The following is a 21,276-nucleotide window of genomic DNA, read 5'->3' as shown; positions in this document are numbered from 1 at the left end:
ATAAAAAAACAAACATGGATGGATAGCACCATGGCACGTGGTCAAATATGAAATGACCATATGGACCAATAAAAATACGACACATGGTCCAATAAAGAAATGACACGTGTGAAAGGTCCTAATGGCTAGAGGGGGGTGAATAGCCTATTAAAAATTTCTACAACAACACTTAACACACTGGTTAGATAATTATGAGGTGAAGCAAGTGTTGCACTAGCCTACTAAAATAGCAAGCCACCTACCACAATTCTAGTTTATATAGTTTCTATCCACACAATAGCTATGACACTACACCAAATTATTGTGCTCTCAAAAGCTAACTAAAGAGCCACACTAACCAAACTAACAAGCTCTCACAACTAGCTACACTAAAGAGCTTGATAACTAGTTTACGGTAATGTAATGAGAGTGAGCAAGAAGGTTATACCGCCATGTCGAGGAAGGAGCCAATCAATCACAAGAATGAATAACAATGAAGACCAATCACCTCGGAATCAAATGATGAACACAATGATTTTTTATCGAGGTTCACCAGCTTGCCGGCAAGCTACTCCTCATTGTGGCGATTCACTCACTTGGAGGTTCACGCGCTAATTGGCATCACACGCCAAACCCTCAATAGGGTGCCGCACAACCAACACAAGATGAGGATCACATAAGCCACGAGCAATCCACTAGAGTACCTTTTGGCTCTTCATCGGGGAAAGGTCAAGAACCCCTCAATCACCATGATAGGAGCCAGAGACAATCACCACCCTCCACTCGATGATCCTCGCTGCTCCAAGCCATCTAGGTGGCGACAACCACTAAGAGTAATAAGTGAATCCCACAGTGAAACACGAACACCAAGCGCCTCTAGATGCAAACACTCAAGAAATGCACTTGGATTCTCTCCCAATCTCACAATGATGATGAATCAATGATGGAGATGACTGGGAGGGCTATGGCTAAGCTCACAAGGTTGCTATGTTAATACAAATGGCCAAGAGAGTGAGCTTGAGCTGGCCATGGGGCTTAAATAAAAGCCCCAACAAAATAGAGTCGTTGAACCCCTTCACTAGGCACAACACGGGGTGACCGGATGCTCCGGTCATATCAACTAGACGCTGGACCTCAGCGTCCGTTCATGCGATGCGTGCCACGTGTCCCCTCTCTTCAAATATTGATTGCTCGATCTCAACAGTCAAGTGATGATCAGATGCTGCAGCTCAAAGTGATCAGACGCTTCCAGTAAGCATCCAGAGATGACTTTTCACGACCGGACGCATCCAGTCATGCTCGACCGGACACACCCAGCGTCCGGTCACTTGGCAACTCCTCTGTGTGTGACCATGTCATTGTGACCGGACGCAGCCAGCCAGCGTCCGGTCGTTTTAGCGCCAGCATCAGGTCGATGACCGACGATGCGCTTTTTTTGCTGCCACTAACCAGACGCGCCGATCCTTCAGAGACTAGCGTCCAATCACTTATAGTGACCTCTATCTTTTCTATCTAGGGCACCGATGGCACCGTCGGACTGTCCGCACTCTACGGGTGGACACTCCATCGGTGAAGTTCCTAACCCTTGCTCAAATGTTGTAACCACCAAGTGTATCACCTTGTGCACATGTGTTAGCATATTTTCACAAACATTTTCAAGGGTATTAGCACTCCACTAGATCCTAAATGCATATGCAATGAATTAGAGCATCTAGTGGCACTTTGATAACCAGATTTCGATACGAGTTTCGCCCCTCTTAATAGTATGGCTATCGAACCTAAATGTGATCACACTCTCTAAGTGTCTTGATCACCAAACCAAAATAGCTCCTACCATTTATATCTTTGCCTTGAGCCTTTTATTTTTCTCTTTCTTCTTTTCATGTCCAAGCACTTGATCATCACCATGGCATCACCATCATCATGTCATGATCTTCATTTGCTTCACCACTTGGAATGTGCTACCTATCTCATGATCACTTGATAAACTAGGTTAGCACTTAGGGTTTCATCAATTCACCAAAACCAAACTAGAGCTTTCAATCTCGCCCTTTTTGGTAATTGATGACAACCCTTATACAAAGATATGAATTGAAATTCAATTGAATCCATGTTGCTTGTCCAAGCATATTTACTATGTGTAAAAGGATATGGATAAGTTTCATGAACTCCATATGGTAGCAATTGCTCCCTCTACATATGTGCTAAGAGTTTGGATTGTAGCTTGCAAATATGCTTAGATAGGAAATATAGGAGACAATGTCTACCAAATGATGTTAAGGTATAAAAGATGGACCTTTGAAGCGTGATACCAATTGGAGTGCACCATTATACCATCCTTAGCACCATGGTTAGCTTGATACCACTTGGAAACACTTGGAAATGAAAATCACTAGATAACCTATGCATGCTAGATTTTCATTTCATCATTCAAACCTATAACTAGCATACACCACACAAGCATGAATATTGAAATTTAAAACTTGTGCTATGTAAGCAAACATATGAAATGCACATTCAACTGCACCATACAAGTTCATGAGCTTACTCCCCTTACTTGTGTGCTCAACATTTTAATTGATCCCTTTCCTTTGTCATAATTGATCCCTTTCCTTTGTCATATTTCTCCCCTTAAGTCAAGTTCTCCACCTATCACTTATATCTTTATTTCTTTCTCCCTTTGTTGTCTTTTCACCATCTTTGTACACTATTTCTCCCCCTTTGTCATCAATGACCACAAAGGTTCAAAATGTAGATAGGTTGAGATTATCAATGTCAATCAATGGGGTGAGGATCATTTTCCCAAATTTGGTCCAATCTAGATCATTTACCAAAGATATTTAACTCGGTTTGATCCAAGGACAACCTTCTTCACACCTCCAAATAAGGGTTATCTTGTACTATATTGAGTTAAACACTTAGAGCTCATTTTCTAGATCAAACACTAGGTTTACAAGCCCACAAACATGTCATATGTTACCACTAGATCAAAATAAGCATAGAAGCAATAGTGGTACCATACAATCATCAAATTCATTTGATTTTCATGAATGAGCCTATTAAATGTGAAAGATGTCTAGATGCACTAAACAAGTCCTTAGCAAGGATGTATGCCATGCCAATTAACTTTTATCTTGGATTGCTCGAAGGAGAGGCATGTCATATGAGTGGGGGGTGCAACAACACATATTTGAGAAATCCAATATGTTCAACTCATTCCTTAGCTTGCAAAATCTTCTATTCCAATGGCTTGGTGAAGATATCGGCAAGTTAATCTTTGGTGCCTATACTCTCAATGTAAATGTCTCCTTTTTGTTGGTGATCTCTTATGAAATGGTGGCGGACATCAATGTGCTTTGTTCTTGCATGTTGAACCAGATTGTTGGTCAACTTGATTGCACTCTCATTGTCACATAGCAATGGCACTTTCTTGAACTTGATTCCAAAGTCACTCAAAGTGGCCTTCATCCAAAGTATTTGTGCACAACAACTACTGGCGGATATGTATTCGGCTTCGACAGTTGATATTGCAACACTATTTTGCTTCTTTGATGACCATGAAATAAGTGATCTTCCTAACAATTGACATGTGCCCGAGGTGCTCTTCCTTTCAACCTTGCATCCTGCATAATCCGAGTCGGAGTAACCAACTAGCTCAAACTTTGCTCCTTTGGGATACCACAAACCAATATTTTGTGTATGCTTTAAGTACCTCAATATTCTCTTTGTAGCCTTCAAATGACTTTCTCTTGGTGAGGCTTGAAATCTTGCACACATGCAAACACTAAACATGACATCTGGCCTTGATGCGGTCACATAGAGTAGGCTTCCAATCATAGACCGATACAATTTTTGATCCACCATATTTCCACTTGCATCACTATCCAAGTTGCTATTTGTTCCCATTGGTGTGCTAATGGCTTTACTATCACTCATGCCAAACTTCTTGATCATGTCCTTGATATACTTGCCTTGACTCACAAATGTATCATTCTTCAATTGCTTGATTTGAAGACCATGGAAGTAACTCAACTCTCCAATCATGGATATCTCAAACTCATTAGCCATCATCTTTCCAAACTCATCACAAAAGTCTTGATTGGTTGATCCAAATATGATGTCATCAATATAGATTTGCAACACAAACAAGTCTTTTCCAATCTTCTTGATGAAAAGAGTGGTGTCAACCTTGCCCATTATGAACCTTTTAGAGAGTAGGAAGTCCCTCAATCTCTCATACTATGCTCTAGGTGCTTGCTTCAAGCCATGCAATGCCTTCTTCAACTTGTACACATGGTCGGGCTTCTTGTCATCTTCAAAACCGAGAGGTTGCTCAACATATACTTCTTCATTGATGTAACCATTGAGAAATGCACTCTTGACATCCATTTGATAGAGCTTGATGTTGTGGGCATAAGCATAGGCTAGCAAGATTCTAATTGCTTTCAATCTAGCAACCGGGGCATATGTTTCTCCAAAGTCAAAACCTTCAACTTATGTGTATCCTTATGCTACCAATCTTGCTTTGCTCCTTACTACTATCCCATCTTGATCTTGCTTGTTTCTAAAGACCCATTTGGTTCCAATCACATTATGTCCTTTTGGTCTCTCTACTAATTCTCATACTTGATTTCTTGTGAAGTTATTCAATTCTTCATGCATAGCATTCACCCAATCAACATCCTTCAATGCTTTATCTATCTTCTTTGGTTCAATGGATGACACAAATGAGAAGTGCTCACAAAATAAATTCAATCTTGATCTAGTTTGCACACCTCTTGAAATATCACCAATGATAGTGTCTAATGGATGATCCCTTGCAATATTGGTTGATTGGAGGATTGGAACTTGATTGCTTGCACTTACTTGATCATTAGGTTGAGATGGTGTGCTAGCCACTTGATCTTGTTTATTGTGATGAGAACCACTTGTGCTAACTTGATTTGTATCATCTTGCACATTTGAGTTAGAGAGCACTTACACTTGATCATCTTCATCATCATTCACTTGCCTAGGCCTCAATTCACCAACATCCATGTTCTTCATGGCATTTGAAAGTTGAATGCCTCTAACATCTTCTAAGTTCTCATTTTCTACTTGTGAACCCTTGGATTCATCAAATTCAACATCATGAACTTCCTCAAGAGTACCACTATCCAAATTCTAAACTCTATATGCTTTGCTTATAGTGGAATAACCAAGTAGCCATCCTTCATCACATTTCTTGTCAAACTTCCCCAATCTTGTGTCTTTCTTCAAGATATAGCATTTGCAACCAAAGACCCAAAAATATGTAATGTTGGGCTTTCTACCATTCAAGAGCTCATATGGTGTCTTCTCTTTCAATGGGTGACAATAGAGGTGGTTGCTACAATAGCAAGCCGTGTTGATAGCTTCGGCCCAAAAGGATTGACTAACATTATACTCACAAAGCATAGACCTTGCCATATCAATGAGTGTTCTATTTTTCCTCTCAACAAGGCCATTTGATTATGGAGTGTACTTGGCCGAGAATTGATGTCTAATTTCAAATTCATCACACAACTCATCAATTTTAGTGTTCTTGAACTTACTACCATTGTCACTTCTAACTCTCTTGATGGTTATTTCAAACTCATTGTGAATGCCCTTGACAAATGATTTGAATATTGTAAACACATCACTTTTGTCCACTAGAAAGAATACCCATGTGTATCTAGTATAATCATCCACTATCATAAGGCCATATTTGTTACCACCGATGCTAGTGTATTGTGTTGGTCCAAACAAATCCATGTGCAATAACTCAAATGCTTTACTAGTGCTCATCATGCTTTTCTTGGGATGGGTGTTTCCAACTTGTTTTTCGGCTTGACAAGAGCTACAAAGCTTATCCTTTTCAAACACAACATCTTTCAAGCCTCTAACCAAGTCATGCTTAACCAATCTATTCAATTGTTTTATTCCAACATGACCAAGCCTTGTATGCCATAACCAACCCATGCTAGACTTAGTGAATAAGCATGTAGATAATCTAGCTTCACTAGCATTGAAATCAACCAAGTATCGATTCTCATATCTAAAGCCTTTGAAGATCAAGTTAGAGCTATCTATACTTATGATCTCTACATCATCTACCCCAAATATGCATTTGAATCCAAAATCACACAATTGAGCCACGGATAGCAAATTAAAGTTCAAGTTCTCTACTAGCAACACATTGGATATGCTCATGTCATTGGATATTGTAATCTTACCAAGCCCTTTGACCTTACCTTTGTTATTATCACCAAATGTGATACTATCATAACCATCATTGCCATTGGTGTTGATTGAGTTGAACATTCTTGCATCATAGGTCATGTGTTGAGTGCACCCACTATCAAGAACCCAATGTCTTCCTCTGGCTTTGTAATTGACCTACAAAAGAAGATCAATTCCTTTTAGGTATCCAAACTTGCTTAGGTCCTTGAAGGTTAGTTACTAAGCTCTTTGGTACCCAAATGGCTTTCTTCTTTGAGCCCATCCATGGTTTATCAATGAACTTAGCCTTTACACCATTTGCACCCTTAGTAAGCACATAGAAAGAGTTAATCTTAATGGAGGATACAATAGCATTTTTACTCTTGTTCTTGCACTCATGCTCTTTATGACCAACGTGCTTGCAACTAGTGCAAAACCGACCATTGTTCTTCACAAAACTAGTCTTGTGAGGAGCAAAGGCCGCCTTGCCTTTCTTGGGGATATAGCTCAACCCCTCTTTGTAGAGAGAAGCTCTTTGGCTACCCAAGCACATAAGCAAGTGGTCCTCACCACCATAGGCCTTAGCTAAGGTGTGAGTGAGCTTATTGACCTCCTTCTTGAGGTTCTCATCCTCAACCATTAGTGAGGCATCACAAGTGAAACCATCACTACTAGATGAGGTGGAAGTAGAAGTACTACAAGAAGGGTTAGTGGGAGCAACAATGATAGGCATAGATAATGATTCATCAATTATATCACAAGTTAAGCCTACATTGCAAGTTTCAATATGCTTCTTTTTATTTTGCTCATTAAGCAAAGAGGAATGAGCCTTTTCAAGCTTCTTGTGAGCCTTGCCAAGCTTCTCATGGGCTTCCTCTAGCCTCTCATGAGTTGCTTTGAGCTCATCAAGGGCTTGCTTAAGGGCTTTTACCTCCTTATTCAAGCTCTTGCATTCCCTTCTCTTAATGTCAAAGTGTTCTTTAGCATCTTCTAGCATGTCAAATAATTCATCTTTAGTAGGTTCATCATCATCACTATCACTATCATTTTCATTTTCATTTTCGTTATCATGTTCTTCATCACTTCCATCATCACAAATTTGTACCTTAGTAGCCTTAGCCATGAAGCGTGATGGAGTGTCGAAGAGAGAAGGCTTCTCATTGATTGCAATGCTTGCAAGTGCCTTCTTCTTAGTGGTCTTGTCATCATCACTATCATCATCATCACTTGAGGAAGCATCACTATCCCAAGTGACCATATATGAACCACCCTTCTTCTTGAAGGTCATCTTGTCCTTCTTCTCTTTCTTTTCCTTCTTGTCCTTCTTCTTGTTCTTCTTGTTGTCGTCATCATTGTCGCTATTGTATGGACATTGAGCAACAAGATGATCTTTGCTTCCACATTTGAAGCACCTTCTTGACTCTTCCTTATTCTTGAATGAAGATTTCTTTCTTCTAGCATGGTACCCTTTCTTCATCATGAACTTGCCAAATTTCTTGACAAAGAGAGCCATCTTCTCATCATCATCATCATCCCATGAGCCATCATCTTCACTTGATGTTTCTTGCCTTGCCTTACCCTTGGATGATGTGGCTTTGAATGCCACACTCTTCTTCTTCTCATCTTTCTTATCATTCTTTTCTTCCTTCTCATCATCATCTCTATATGTATCATCGGTCATAATATCTCCCAACACTTGGTTTGGTGTCATGGTGTCCAAACCACTCCTCACTAGAATAGTGACCAATGTGCCAAATCTTGAAGGTAGGCATCTCAAGAACTTGTGGGAAAAGTCCTTGTCCTTCACCTCTTCTCCAAGTGCTTTGAGATCATTGACAAGTACTTGAAGCCTATGAAACATCTCTGGCACACTCTCATCCTCCTTCATCTTCAAGCTTGCAAACTTCTCTTTGAGAATGTATGCCTTTGCACCCTTCACGGCTTGAGTGCCCTCAAATGATTCTTCCAACTTCTTCCATGCCTCACGAGCTCTCTCAATGTTCTTGATTTGCTCAAATGTTCTCTCATCCAAAGCATCATGGATGGCACTAAGAGCAATGTCATTATTTTGAAGTAGTATTTCCTCAGCGGCGGTGGGAGCCTCTTCATCTTCAATCTCAATCTTTGTCTCTACCACCTTCCAAACCTTCCTATTGATTGACTTGATATAAGTTGTCATCTTAGCTTTCCAATAGGGATAATTTGAGCTATCAAATTGGGATGGCTTCTTGGTGTTGTTGATTTAAGCTATTTTTACACCAAAGGTTGTTAAGCCTCAAATCACGGTGACCTCAGCTCCGATACCGCTTGAAAGGTCCTAATGGCTAGAGGGGGGTGAATAGCCTATTAAAAATTTCTACAACAACACTTAACAAACAGGTTAGATAATTATGAGGCGAAGCAAGTATTACGCTAGCCTACTAAAATAGCAAGCCACCTAACATAATTCTAGTTTATATAGTTTCTATCCACACAATAGCTATGACACTACACCAAGTTAGTGTGCTCTCAAAAGCTAACTAAAGAGCCACGCTAACCAAACTAACAAGCTCTCACAACTAGCTACACTAAAGAGCTTGATAACTAGTTTGCGGTAATGTAATGAGAGTGAGCAAGAAGGTTATACCGTCGTGTCGAGGAAGGAGCCAATCAATCACAAGAATTAATAACAATGAAGACCAATCACCTCGGAATCAAATGATGAACACAATGATTTTTTATCGAGGTTCACTTGCTTGCCGGTAAGCTACTCCTCTTTGTGGCGATTCACTCACTTAGAGGTTCATGCGCTAATTGGCATCACACGCCAAACCCTCAATAGGGTGCCACACAACCAACATAAGATGAGGATCACAAAAGCCACGAGCAATCCACTAGAGTACCTTTTGGCTCTTTGCCGGGGAAAGGTCAAGAACCCCTCACAATCACCACGATAGGAGCCGAAGACAATCACCACCCTCCGCTCGATGATCCTCGCTGCTCCAAGCCATCTAGGTGGCGGCAACCACCAAGAGTAACAAGCGAATCCCGCAGCGAAACACGAACACCAAGTGCCTCTAGATGCAAACACTCAAGCAATACACTTAGATTCTCTCCCAATCTCATAATGATGATGAATCAATGATGGAGATGAGTGGGAGGGCTTTGGCTAAGCTCACAAGATTGCTATGTCAATACAAATGGCCAAGAGAGTGAGCTTGAGCCGGCCATGGGGCTTAAATAGAAGCCCCCATGAAATAGAGTCGTTGAACCCCTTCACTTGCACAACACGGGGTGATCGGATGCTCCGGTCATATCGACCGGACACTGGACCTCAGTGTTCGTTCACGCGATGCATGCCACGTGTCCCCTCTCTTCAAATGTTGATCGCCTGATCTCAACGGTCAAGTGATGATCGGACGCTGTAGCTCAAAGTGACCGGACGCTTCTAGTAAGCATCCAAAGACGACTTTTCATGACCAAACGCGTCCGGTCATGCTTGACCGGACACACCTAGTGTCCGGTCACTCGGCGACTCCTCTATGCACAACCATGTCAGTGTGACCGGACACAGACAGCCAGTGTCCGATCATTTCAGCGCCAACGTCCGATCGATGACCGACGCTGCGCTTTTTTTTGCTACTTCCTACCGGACGCGCCGGTCCTTCAGAGACCAGCGTCCAGTCACTTATAGTGACCTCCATCTTTTCTGTCTAGGGCACCAGTGGCACTATCGGACTGTCCGCACTATACGGGCGGATACTCCACCGGTGAAGTTCCTAACCCTTGCTCAAATGTGCCAACCACCAACTGTATCACCTTGTGCACATGTGTTAGCATATTTTCACAAACATTTTCAAGTGTGTTAGCACTCCACTAGATCCTAAATGCATATGCAATGAGTTAGAGCATCTAGTGGCACTTTGATAATTTCGATACGAGTTTCGCTCCTCTTAATAGTACAGCTATCGAACCTAAATATGATCGCACTCTCTAAGTATCTTGATCACCAAAACAAAATAGCTCCTACCATTTATACCTTTGCCTTGAGCTTTTTGTTTTTCTCTTTCTTCTTTTCATGTCCAAGCACTTGATCATCACCATGGCATCACCATCATCATGTCGTGATCTTCATTTGCTTCACCACTTGGAATGTGCTACTTATCTCATGATCATTTGATAAACTAGGTTAGCACTTAAGGTTTCATCAATTCACCAAAACCAAACTAGAGCTTTCAACATGGCCCAACCACAACATGATACGTGTGCCAATAGAAAACAGACATGTGGAACAACAGGGGCCCGATGCATGGTCCATTAAGAACTTGAAACATGCAAGAACCAGAGATAGCCACGTTGTCCAATAACAAGGTGACACGTGCCCAAACCATCTCCAATGCAACTGGCTATAGTAGGTACACGTGGAAAGCATGTCCAACGGAAGAAACCGCTAGCGTGGGTGCCCCCCTGCCACGTATGCCAAAGTAGTTCTATGATGTTCAGTTTCCGTCATAGATCTATTCACATCTATGATGAATTTCTAAAATCGTCATAGAATATCAAGAATGACGCGACTTCTATGACGAACCGTTTTTCATCATAAAATTGAAATTATGACGAATTTCGCTCCTTCAATGACGAAAGATGTCCGTCAGTAGATATTCCTAGTAGTGGCTCCAGCCAAGCCCTAGTGCGCCCGCGGCAGCCACCTTCCCCCTCGTTGAGGTCACCCTCGCCAAAACGCCCCCGCCCGACCGCCTCCACCGCCGCTAGGGCCCCTAACCGCCCTCCTACCATCCCCATCGCCTAGCCGGCCTTCCTCCCCCCAAACCTTTTCTTCTAAGCCCACCGGAGTTGAGGGAGATGATATGGAGAGCTGGCTAGAACCCTAGATCAGAGATCGAAGGAGGAGGAGGCCTACAGCTCACCGGATCCGCCATGGTCGCCGCTAGATCTGCCTGATCCGCCATGGTCGGCGTTGTGTGGGGGAAGGAGCTCAGCGCGGTGGGGGGAGGAGCTCGGCGCGGTCACGGGGAGGCGGTGGGCGGCGGCGCACAGGGAGGAGCTCATCGGGCGCAGTAGTGACTGTCGGGAGGAGGTTGCTAGGGAAGGAGGGAGGGAGGGGGGAGAGGAGGAGGGAGGGGAGGCGGAAGACGCGGGCGTGGGGAGGGAGTGGTCATGCGGGGCGACAATAAAACGGATGACCATAATTAAGTCATTACCTTTTCTTTATGGAAATAATCATATTTGGCTCGTTATATTCGTGGTCTACATTGGTGGGATTATCCGTTGTGACACCATAACAAAGGCCTGCTTGGCAAAGATGATGAACTTTCCATAGGAGAATCATCAATTCAAAGGGGACATCATGTGGATCTGTCGCACTTTCAATTTCACCCTAAATATGCGACTTTCACCTTGTGAGAATAGCTAAATAGCGATATGCTTTTGTTTTCCTTTGGGACACTCTTTCAATTTGAGTTGTCTTTAAAAAAGCAACGGTCACAGTAGAGGATCACTTGGACTAAACTTTACCCCGTTGCTTTTTTTTTCAGAGGAAAATTCACCAGCGGTCCACGAAGTTGGCACAAGGTGTCACTTAGGTCCCCGAACTTTTAAAGTGATATCTGTAAGTCCCTAAAGTTGGCAGAGGGTATCATCTAGGTCCAAAACTTTCAAAGTGATCATCGGAGGTCCCTAAACTTGGCAGAGGGTGTCATCCAGGTCCCAAACTTTCGAAGTGATCACCGCAGGTCCCTAAACTTGGCAAATGGTGTCATCCAGGTCTCAAATACTGTAGCAATTCCGCACAGAATTTTTTAAAAAAAATCTAAATTTTGATAATGTAGCTACATTCTGCAGAAAATTCTAAAAATTGTACCATTTTAATACGATCTCGCACGAAGATGATTTTTATATAAAAGTTGTAGCTCTCGATGGGATCTACAACTTTCTAGTTTTGAGTTTTTTAATTTGAGGTCGCTAATACACTAAAAAAATTAAATAAATTTTTAGCAGTATATTAATCGCGTACGAACGCTGGTCGCCTTGAAAAAAAACAAATCTTCTTTATATGTCATCTGATAGAGATAATTTCTATATAAAAATTGTAGCGCTCGATGAAACCTACAACTTTCTAATTATGAGTTTTTAATTTAATGTCGGTAAGATGCTAAAAAAGTTAAAATGCTGATTTCAGTTCATGTATAGTGGTTTTGCATTTTAAATTTTTTTGAACATCTTAAAGACTTCAAATTAAAAAACTCAAAATTAGAATGTTGTAGATCTCATCGAGCGCTACATCATTCATATAAAAAGTATCTCCATTTGATAGCATAAAAGAAAGATATGTTTTTTTTTCAAGGCGACAAGCGTTCGTACGCGATTAATATACTGCTGAAAATTTATTTAATTTTTTTAGTGTATTAGCGATCTCAAATTAAAAAACTCAAAACTAGAAAGTTGTAGATCCCGTCGAGAGCTACAACTTTTATATAAAAATCATCTTCGTGCGAGATCGTATTAAAAAGATACAATTTTTAGAATTTTCTGCAGAATGTAGCTACATTACCAAAATTTAGATTTCTTTTTTTAAAATTCTGTGCCGAATCGCTACAGTATTTGGGACCTGGATGACACCCTCTGCCAAATTTAGGGACCTGCGGTGATCACTTTGAAAGTTTGGGACCTGGATGACACCCTCTGTCAACTTTAGGGATCTACAGATATTACTTTGAAAGTTCGAGGAACTAAGTGACACCTCGTGCCAACTTCGTGGACCGCAGGTGAATTTTCCTCTTTTTTCATCAATAGTGTCACACATATATCTATGTTCATCACTATATTTCTATGCCACCTAGGCACTTGTTCATAATCTCCAAATGTCATCGTCACCCCTAAACTAATCGCCCCCCTCCACGCTAATCCCCCGCCCCGCGCTAATCGCGCTCCCTCCTACGCCCGCGTTCATCTCCTCCTCCCTGAAAAGAAAAACCGCAACTTCGTTAAAAAAAAGAAAAAAAAAACGCAACCGCTCCCAACCTCCCACGCGGCCACGCGCACGTCCCCCATCTCCATGCGCCCATGCCGCCGCCATCGCAGAGGCCCTCCTGCCGTCCCCTCCCCGCTCTGTCGCCGCACCGCCGCTGCTCCTCGCCTTCGCCCCGTGGGGCCGCGTCCGCCTCCCGCGGCGCTGCCCCGCCCTGCCCTGCTCTGCGCCGCCGCCGCCCCAACGATGTGCCAGTGTGCCACCGCCGCCACACACAGCCGGCGCGTTGCCTGCCCCGCCTTGTCCTACTCCATGCCGCCATGGGTGTGGGTGAGCTGTGCCGCAGCGAGATCTTCCCCGGAGGTGGCGACGGGAGCTCCTCACATGAAGGGCATTGGTGAGCAGGGATGCAGTTCGTGTCTCGTCGCTGGTTTCCCAATAATGGAGCCTAACCGTCGTGGCTCCCTCTCTTCCTGTCACTGTGAGGTGGTCAACAGGCCAATAAAGCTTGTAGCTCCTCCTGACGTCCATGGCTGTAGACCGGGAAGATCTACCAAGGCGACTCCTCCAGACGTCCATGGTCGTAGACCGGAAAGATCTACCAAGGCCCCGGTCAGACCCGGGGATGGACATGCTAGAGACCACGAGCATGAAGATCGTCGACGGTCAAGAAAAGGCATGAAAGCTCAGTGATATTTTTCCTGGCTGTTTAGCAGGTCTGAACACTCGTTGCCTACTGAGAGCGTTGGTTGCCTTCGTCACGTCACCCACCCTATGCTAAAGCAACTTTGCCTGATTTAGGTAGTAGTTGTTAGTAGTAACTGTTTGATTGTGTATGTCTTGAGTAGAATGTCTGAAACAGCATTAATGTTTTCATGGGTACGCTGACATGCCTTTGTCCACTATTTTGTAGGCTAAGTGTTGAGGCTCATACATATTGCCCGATTTCCAAGGCCGAGATGGAAATTATGTGCCTTCAGAAACATCTTACAAGAAACTGCCTTACATGATGCAGACTTAAATTCCTACCGCCATATTGAGAGGAAGAACATAAAAAAGGAAGGTGCTTACAATGACAATTGACGATGCCTGTTTATGCAGCACCCAGTTAAGTGCTATTTTATGAATGAAATGCAGATCTGGACAAATATATAGCCCTTGACTTTTTTGAAGTCTGATTTGAGTAATACCTGCAAGGATTTGGTTTAATATGCTGAATTTTGCACACCATCTTTTTTTTTCACCAGCACTGATAATATAAGGAGTTATGGGAATGATGTTCTTTATTTATCCCTACTTGTCTGTCAGGATCTCAAGGTTCACCCACTTGTGGAATACGGTTCAAAATCCTTGGAGGGCATCCTTCCTGAAAACTTGAATGGGCTGCAAAAGCAAATATCACGGTTGTTGTCAAAGCTTATGGTTTGAAAGCTACAATCCAGGTACGAAAAGTTCTGTCATAAGCTGGATTTGAAATTGATATTCACTTAGTCATTTGTTGAGTTTAGCTAAGTGAAATCTGCTTTTTTTTTTGAGATATTGTGGATATTGATTTCCATGTCTTTGCTTCACCTCATATTACACTAAAGCCCCATGCTTGTTTGATTTAACCCCAAAATACAAGGTGGGCATGCAGATAACTGGCCATGAATCTTCACAGGGTACAAATTGTCCAAATTTTAGGCATGGAGGAACATGGATATTGGAGGTGGCACTGGCAAATGGAATTTATTTGTTCGCATAATAATTTTCAATCATGTTCTCATTTACATTGATTCCCTTGCTCGAACCATTTATTTGTCTATCTATGGTGATCATTTTGTGATTGAAAAAGCAGATACAAATTATTATGGGCGGCCATCATGATACTGTTGTTCTGCAAGAGGTCAGTTTTTGCTGCAGACCAGTTGGTTTTCTAAGTTTGGGTGCTACTATCTGCTGTGTTTTCTAGCTCTTCGCTCAGATTGACAACGACGGGCCGGAGGCGGGGAGCCAGGGGTCCGTGCTGCCCTCCCCAAATTGACCGGAGCCGCTGTAGGCACCATTGAGCCCTGGAAACCACGTGCACCAGGTATGTGCCATCGCCTTCCATTGGAATCCCTCGATGTCCATTCGTTTGGTTTGTTCTCTGCAAATTGCAGAGCATACTGATCTGTTGTAATGAATCCATTGAACTCATCTCATACTTGTAGTTAAAATATAACGTGTAATCCCATAAAAAAGGGAAAAATATAATTGGTCTGTTTCTGCAATGTAATTTGTGGTTCATAAATTGCAATGCCCTCATTGATGACATGTAAGCATGAAATTTTAGAGATTTAATCTCTTTCCACAGATAGCATGTCTGTCTACCATGGATTTGTGTGTCAGTTGGCCAGTTCTTTCTGTTGTCGAGCTCCTTGGGGACCAACCAGGGCTAATGTCAATTAATTAACCAGAGACTCAGTGAGCATGCCAGTCATCACTAAATCCTTTCTGAATTGTTCAGCTCTTCAGTTTTTGGACATAGGAGGATGATGAGATTAGACACCAAGTCAGTATGGACTTTCAAACATGGTTACTTAACACGGGAATAGATACATAACACGTGATTAAGGTGTTCAGAAGTGAGATATCCAATATTATGCTGGTGCTGCTAACGTTTCTCAGAATCTCAAGTGTTCCTCTTGCCATGCTCTGATTTCTTAGTTGGTTGGTGTGTTTTGGCTTTTGGGCGCAGAGAAGGAGCAAGATCAACGAGAGATTAAGGCACTACAGAGCCTGATGCCGAACACCATATAGATCGAAGAGCTTGTGTACAAGGCAATTTATAAGGGTTTCTGTGCGGGTATCTCTCTCACATAATTCTCTTCTTTGTTTCCTTTGTTTTTAAATCTCTTCTATATCTTCCCTAAACTTTCACTTCTGGTCTTGTAGGAAACAAGTTAGGATAAGATATCTTTGATAAGATTGATACAACTAGGCTTAATGCTCTCCTGAAGGATAGTTCCATCACATTGGATGGAATTGTAAGTTGAAAGAATCTTGTCTTACTGGGTTTTAGTTGCCCATTCTTTCAAGCTTTTTAGTTTTGCACAGATACTTAGAGCAATTGATGTAAATGTATTGTTTTTTCTGGTATTTTAGTTTTTATAAATGTTACTTGTACCTACAGCTCAACTTAATGCAAACAAGTAGTTTGTCAATGTTACACAGTTGGTCATATCTTCAATTCTTTTTACACCTCTGATTATTAACTTCCAGATAACAACATGTAAGCATTTTTATTATGCTTCGTTCATGTGACTACCATCATGTTAAAATGGTCTAAGTGTATATGTACTTGTCATGGATTTTTAAACCCGTAGCAACGCACGGGCATTGACCTAGTTGTGCAAAAAATTACAATATTTTGTTTCCTGTATTTTTGCTAATGTCTTGCTTATCTTTTCTCAGGCTCTACATCGTTTGGTCAACATTCTACTTTTGCTAAGAGTTGAATGTTCCGTGAAATAAACTGCTCCTTTTTTGCTGCTGGATTTGGCGGAAGAAACAGATAATGGCTTTTGATGGAATCGATAGGATGAATTTCATTTGTTGAAAATACCCAGCAAAACTATGTCAAGGTGCTTGTAAAATTTGTAGAGTTGCTTCATTTTTTTGGTATACTAAACTGTAAATACAATGAATTATACAGCTATATGGAGGATCGAAACTAGAATACAGTATTGGCAGAATTACATGGATTTTTTGTTTTGTTTTATGTTCGATGCTCTGTTTTGCCGATAAATTGTGTCAAGTTCTGTTGTGCAAGTGAGCACTGTCACCAAGCCGTCACAATGCTGCAGATTATGCGGGAAGATAGTAGCGTGAAAAACAAACCAGAGCATTTTTCCTGCCTGATAAGTTGAAGCAAGGCTGCTGGATAGATTCAGCGCAGAAAAAGTTATTCTCCTCTTGCCAATACTTGGTAGACATCTTACAACATCATCCAAAGAATGAACAAAAGGAAGCTACCAAGAAATCCTACATCACAACCACATTTGGACCCTTAGTTTTGCAATTTGCATAAACATCTGAACGAATTGTCCCTGCGCCTTCAGGCTGCGCCACTGCAGAGGTGGCCATTGCCGCTGCACATGGACGGGTTCCTGACCAAGGCGTTCTCGCCCTCGACGAGTGGTATGTGCGGCTCCTCCTCGTCCAGCGCCGCCCCCTCGACGTCCTCGTGCGTCAGGAAGCACGGCTGGTTCGTCGAGCACAGCACCCGCGCCCACATCCGGTCCGTGATCACCACCTTGTTCTGCTTCTCGGTGATCCTCTGCAAGATTCAATTCAATGGCCGGACAGACAAGGTCAGTTCACTACTGCAGGGAGAGTAGAAATTTCATGGTGAAAAAAAGCTACTTGGATTTGAGGGGGCTTACGTAGAAGGGGATGTAGGCGTGCCTGCCGTTGACCGGCGCTACGGTGAAGCCGGTGTACCCGGCCATGGCGCCGTGCAGGGCGCTGTGCGCCAGCAGCGTGCAGTAGACGTTGTCGGAGGCGTTGGACGGCACGGCGCGGATCATGTACGTCGGGTCGATGTACTTGAGGGTGATGGGGAAGCTGGGCTTCTTCTTGAAATGCTCCTTAATCTTATGGGAGAGCCAGAGCCCGACGTCGAGGAGCACCTTGTTGCCGGAGGCGTCGTGGGTGTCGGCGAAGTTCATGCTCTTGGCGATGAGGTCCTGGCCAGCGCCCTCGGCCACAACGATGACCATGTGGCCGTTGTCGCGGAGGCGCTTCTCCACGAACTCGAGCAGGCCGCCCTTGCCGTCGAGGTAGAAGGGCGACTCCGGGATAAGGCAGCAGTCGACGTCGCGGCTGGCGAGCGTGGCGTACATGGCGATGAAGCCGCTGTTGCGGCCCATGAGCTTGACGACCCCGATGCCGTTCTCGGCGCTCTCGGCCTCGACGTGCGCGGCGTTGATGGCGCGCTGCGCCTCCTCCACGGCGGTGTCGAAGCCGAACGACTTGTCGATGACGGCGATGTCGTTGTCGATGGTCTTGGGCACGCCCACCACGGCGCACTTGAGGCCGCGCCGCTGCACCTCCTCGTGGATGGACGCCGCGCCCTTCTGCGTGCCGTCGCCGCCGATGATGTACACCTGGTTCACGCCGCGGTCCTGGATGCTGTCCACGATCTTGGCCGTGTCCTGCCCGCCGCGGGAGGTGCCCAGCACCGTGCCGCCGCGCTTGTGGATATCGTTCACGGAGCGCGGCGTCAGCTCCACCGTGTTGCGCGCGTAGAACCCCTTGTACCCGCCCTCGATGCCGTAGATGCTGGTCACGCCGTACATGTCGTGGAGGCCGCACACGAGCTCGCGGATCACGGTGTTGAGGCCAGGGCAGAGGCCGCCGCAGGTGACGATCGCCGCCGTCACCTCGTCCGGCTGGAAGTAGACGCGCTGACGCGGGCCGGCGCGCCGGAAGTGCGTCCCGCGGGCGCTGCTCTTGTGCACCACGATCTTCTTCGCCACCGTGTCGTCCGGGTTCACGAAGTACTGCCTGCGCGGTCGGAGCAAGCCGGATTTGTTTAATTTATTTCAACAAGAAACAAGAAATCGAAGACGGTAGAACAATAATTCGTCGGATTGCTTACTTGACAACAGAGTAGGCAGGGTGGTCTTGCAGGGGATTCGGGTAGCTCTGCACATGAACAAGAATCAAGAACATGAGCTAAAGCAATCCATCTGATTAACTAAAGCAATCTTTGTCAAGAAAGATGATTAGATGAATTAACTTGGGACTCACCTTGAGCTCGGGAAGGTAGTCAGTGAGGTGCGGGACGTCCTCAAGGACGTACCCGCCACAGCCGCCGGCGAGCTTCTTCTTGGCCGGCTTGGCCTTCCTCGCCGGTGACGGTTTCGCCATGGCGGCAAAGGAAGGCTTCGATTCCATAAGCTTGTGCTGCGGTGGCTGGGTGATGGCCACCGGAGCCGGAGCGACAACGACGGTGGCGGTCTCCATCGGTCGCAGTCAAGCAAGCAAGCAAACTCGGGACTGTTGATCGGCGGACTGACCTATCGATTGGACGAGGGGCGCTGTCCGACGACTGAATTCGCCGGAATTGATGGGGAGAGCGAGGAGTGCTACTAATTCTTGTATTTACTCCTGATGAGACTTGGGATTGCTGTGAGAAGGCGGGAAATCGGGTGCAGGGTTTATATAGCCGAAGCCGGGGCGTCCGGGCGGTGGCAGGACGAAGAGCTGTTTGCGTTGCGGCGACCGCGTGCAGGACAAAACAGAGGAGTCGGCGTTTTCGGTATCGGAGTTGGAGAGCGCGTGGGTTTCAGCCCTCGGGTTCTCAGCTCACGCCTTTTTCTCCCGTTGTTTGTTCTTTATTTATTTTTTATTTTTATATATAAAAGAAAAAACTGGACGTTTCAAACTTCTTTGTGAAATGATTTGGCAGATTCGATTGATGCTTATTCTAGCTTACCATTGTAGAGTTACCTTAATCATACTTTACTAATGGTATTTCCTACCTATCTTATGATCTGTTTATTTATCTTTATAAGAGAAGGTATTTTAGGGCCATTCACAACATTAGTTGGAAAAATTAGATAGATTATTGAACACTTCATATTCTTTGTGAAATAATTTTGAGAATTAGACAAATAGACCATTTGTTTATCAATGATTTAATGCCAACCGCGGCATTACACGAATCCTATATAACGTGTACATCTAATAAAAAAAATATATAAAAAATGTTCTTGAAAATCTTTAGGGTGATCATTATTTCAATATGGACAGTTCCACGCTGTACAATTTGGCGAGAACAGTATAGTTGCATTTGACAAGAACTAATATATATTACTCTCTCACTGCATGATAAGCATATTATGATTAGAAAAAAAAATCATATGAAATAGATTTTAATTATTAGTTTCTCTTACAATATGTTACCTTTTGGTAAACAATCAATATCATCTTAGAGCCATTTTGAATACAAATCTTTTGATTTAAGTTTTATGTCCTAAACTCTACAATTTGACTAATCGCTGGTCAAAATTTGTTAAGTTTTGATCTTTTCCTATACAAAAATACATTTATAATTCTAATACAGAGGGAACAATATTTAGCTGCCATTTTCACATACCTCGTTCTAAATTACACGTCATTTTGGCTTTTCTAAGAACATACTTTTTTATATGCAACTAGATATATATTATATTTAGATATCTAACAACTAAAACATATGGATTGTCAACATCTACCCAGCAGGACCAAAACACTAATGCGATCCATATCCGGCAGGCAAATAATCACCGCATGGAGACACTGGAAGGCAAGTAAATAAAATGGAAAATAAAACTCATGGAATCACCGGCAGTCAAATAATCACTGCATGGAGACACCGGAAGGCAAGTAAATAAAATGGAATAAAACAGAAAAAGAATTATAGGAAAAGAAAGGAATTTATTGGAATATCACCACACAATGATCATGACCGTGATCCAAATCTCGTTCGTCATCCTTCGCGTTGCGTGTTGACAACAAATACTTTTTTCCCCAAAAAATGAATTATTGCCATGCCGCATGCGGGTTAGGATATTGTAAGTCCGAGTATACATGTTTTGGTAAGACAGAGCATGGATAAATTTAATTCGATGCCTAACAATAAATTTTCTGCCTTTGAGGCAACTGATGTTTGTCGTAAAACGACTTACAATTTAAAATGAAAAAATAGCAATTAAATTTGCATGTCCGGTGATTCCCATGTCCAAAAGTGTCTAAATATATAATTATGTTTAGATATTAAGATACATAACAAAAATTATATACCTAGAAGAGCTAAAACTACTTATAATTTAAAATGAAAAAAATTAGCAATTAAATTTGCATGTCCGGTGGTCCGTATTTACGAAAAACTGTATACCCCGGTGTATGGGGTCACTTTTCCTTTGGCCCGTGTGGCCAGTTATATTAATAGAATAGAAAAATACCGAAAACCCCTCTTTGTTTTGACCCGGGTAGCCATTAATCACGTGGACATATGAGGAAGAGAGAATAGCGGGCTGGCGGCCTCAGCAACGGGAAGATGCGGCGAGGGAGGGTGACCCACGGGCCCCATTGGTCAA

General features: G+C 43.3%; 1 protein-coding gene and 1 long non-coding RNA gene across 6 annotated transcripts; one reads left to right on the top strand and one right to left on the bottom strand.

The window, feature by feature from the left end:
• The first annotated feature begins 13,205 nt into the window (after positions 1-13,205).
• LOC136518759 (uncharacterized) lies at positions 13,206-16,876 on the top strand. 5 transcript variants are annotated; one of them, XR_010774603.1, is made up of 8 exons: positions 13,206-13,565; positions 13,666-13,969; positions 14,082-14,275; positions 14,477-14,610; positions 14,829-15,239; positions 15,888-15,995; positions 16,085-16,176; positions 16,604-16,876. It is a non-coding gene; the product is annotated as an uncharacterized lncRNA (long non-coding RNA). The 5 variants fall into 5 exon arrangements; XR_010774602.1 differs by adding an exon at positions 15,657-15,774 and having other exon boundaries at positions 13,206-13,969; XR_010774601.1 differs by adding an exon at positions 15,657-15,797 and having other exon boundaries at positions 13,206-13,969.
• Positions 16,877-17,092: 216 nt separating this feature from the next.
• On the bottom strand, positions 17,093-19,298 carry LOC136518009 (ATP-dependent 6-phosphofructokinase 6-like). Its single transcript, XM_066511662.1, has 4 exons — positions 18,944-19,298; positions 18,792-18,838; positions 17,575-18,697; positions 17,093-17,468 (listed from the first exon to the last, which is right to left on the bottom strand). Exons 1-4 carry the CDS (start codon positions 19,157-19,159, stop codon positions 17,247-17,249), a joined length of 1,608 nt encoding a protein of 535 aa, XP_066367759.1. The 5' UTR covers positions 19,160-19,298; the 3' UTR covers positions 17,093-17,246.
• Between the last annotated feature and the right edge of the window lie 1,978 nt (positions 19,299-21,276).

Source organism: Miscanthus floridulus, chromosome 17, assembly GCF_019320115.1.
Source record: "Miscanthus floridulus cultivar M001 chromosome 17, ASM1932011v1, whole genome shotgun sequence".
Taxonomy (NCBI): Eukaryota; Viridiplantae; Streptophyta; class Magnoliopsida; order Poales; family Poaceae; genus Miscanthus; species Miscanthus floridulus.
The sequence above is the reverse complement of the archived record's forward strand: the minus strand, read 5'-3'. Positions and strand labels throughout refer to the sequence as shown.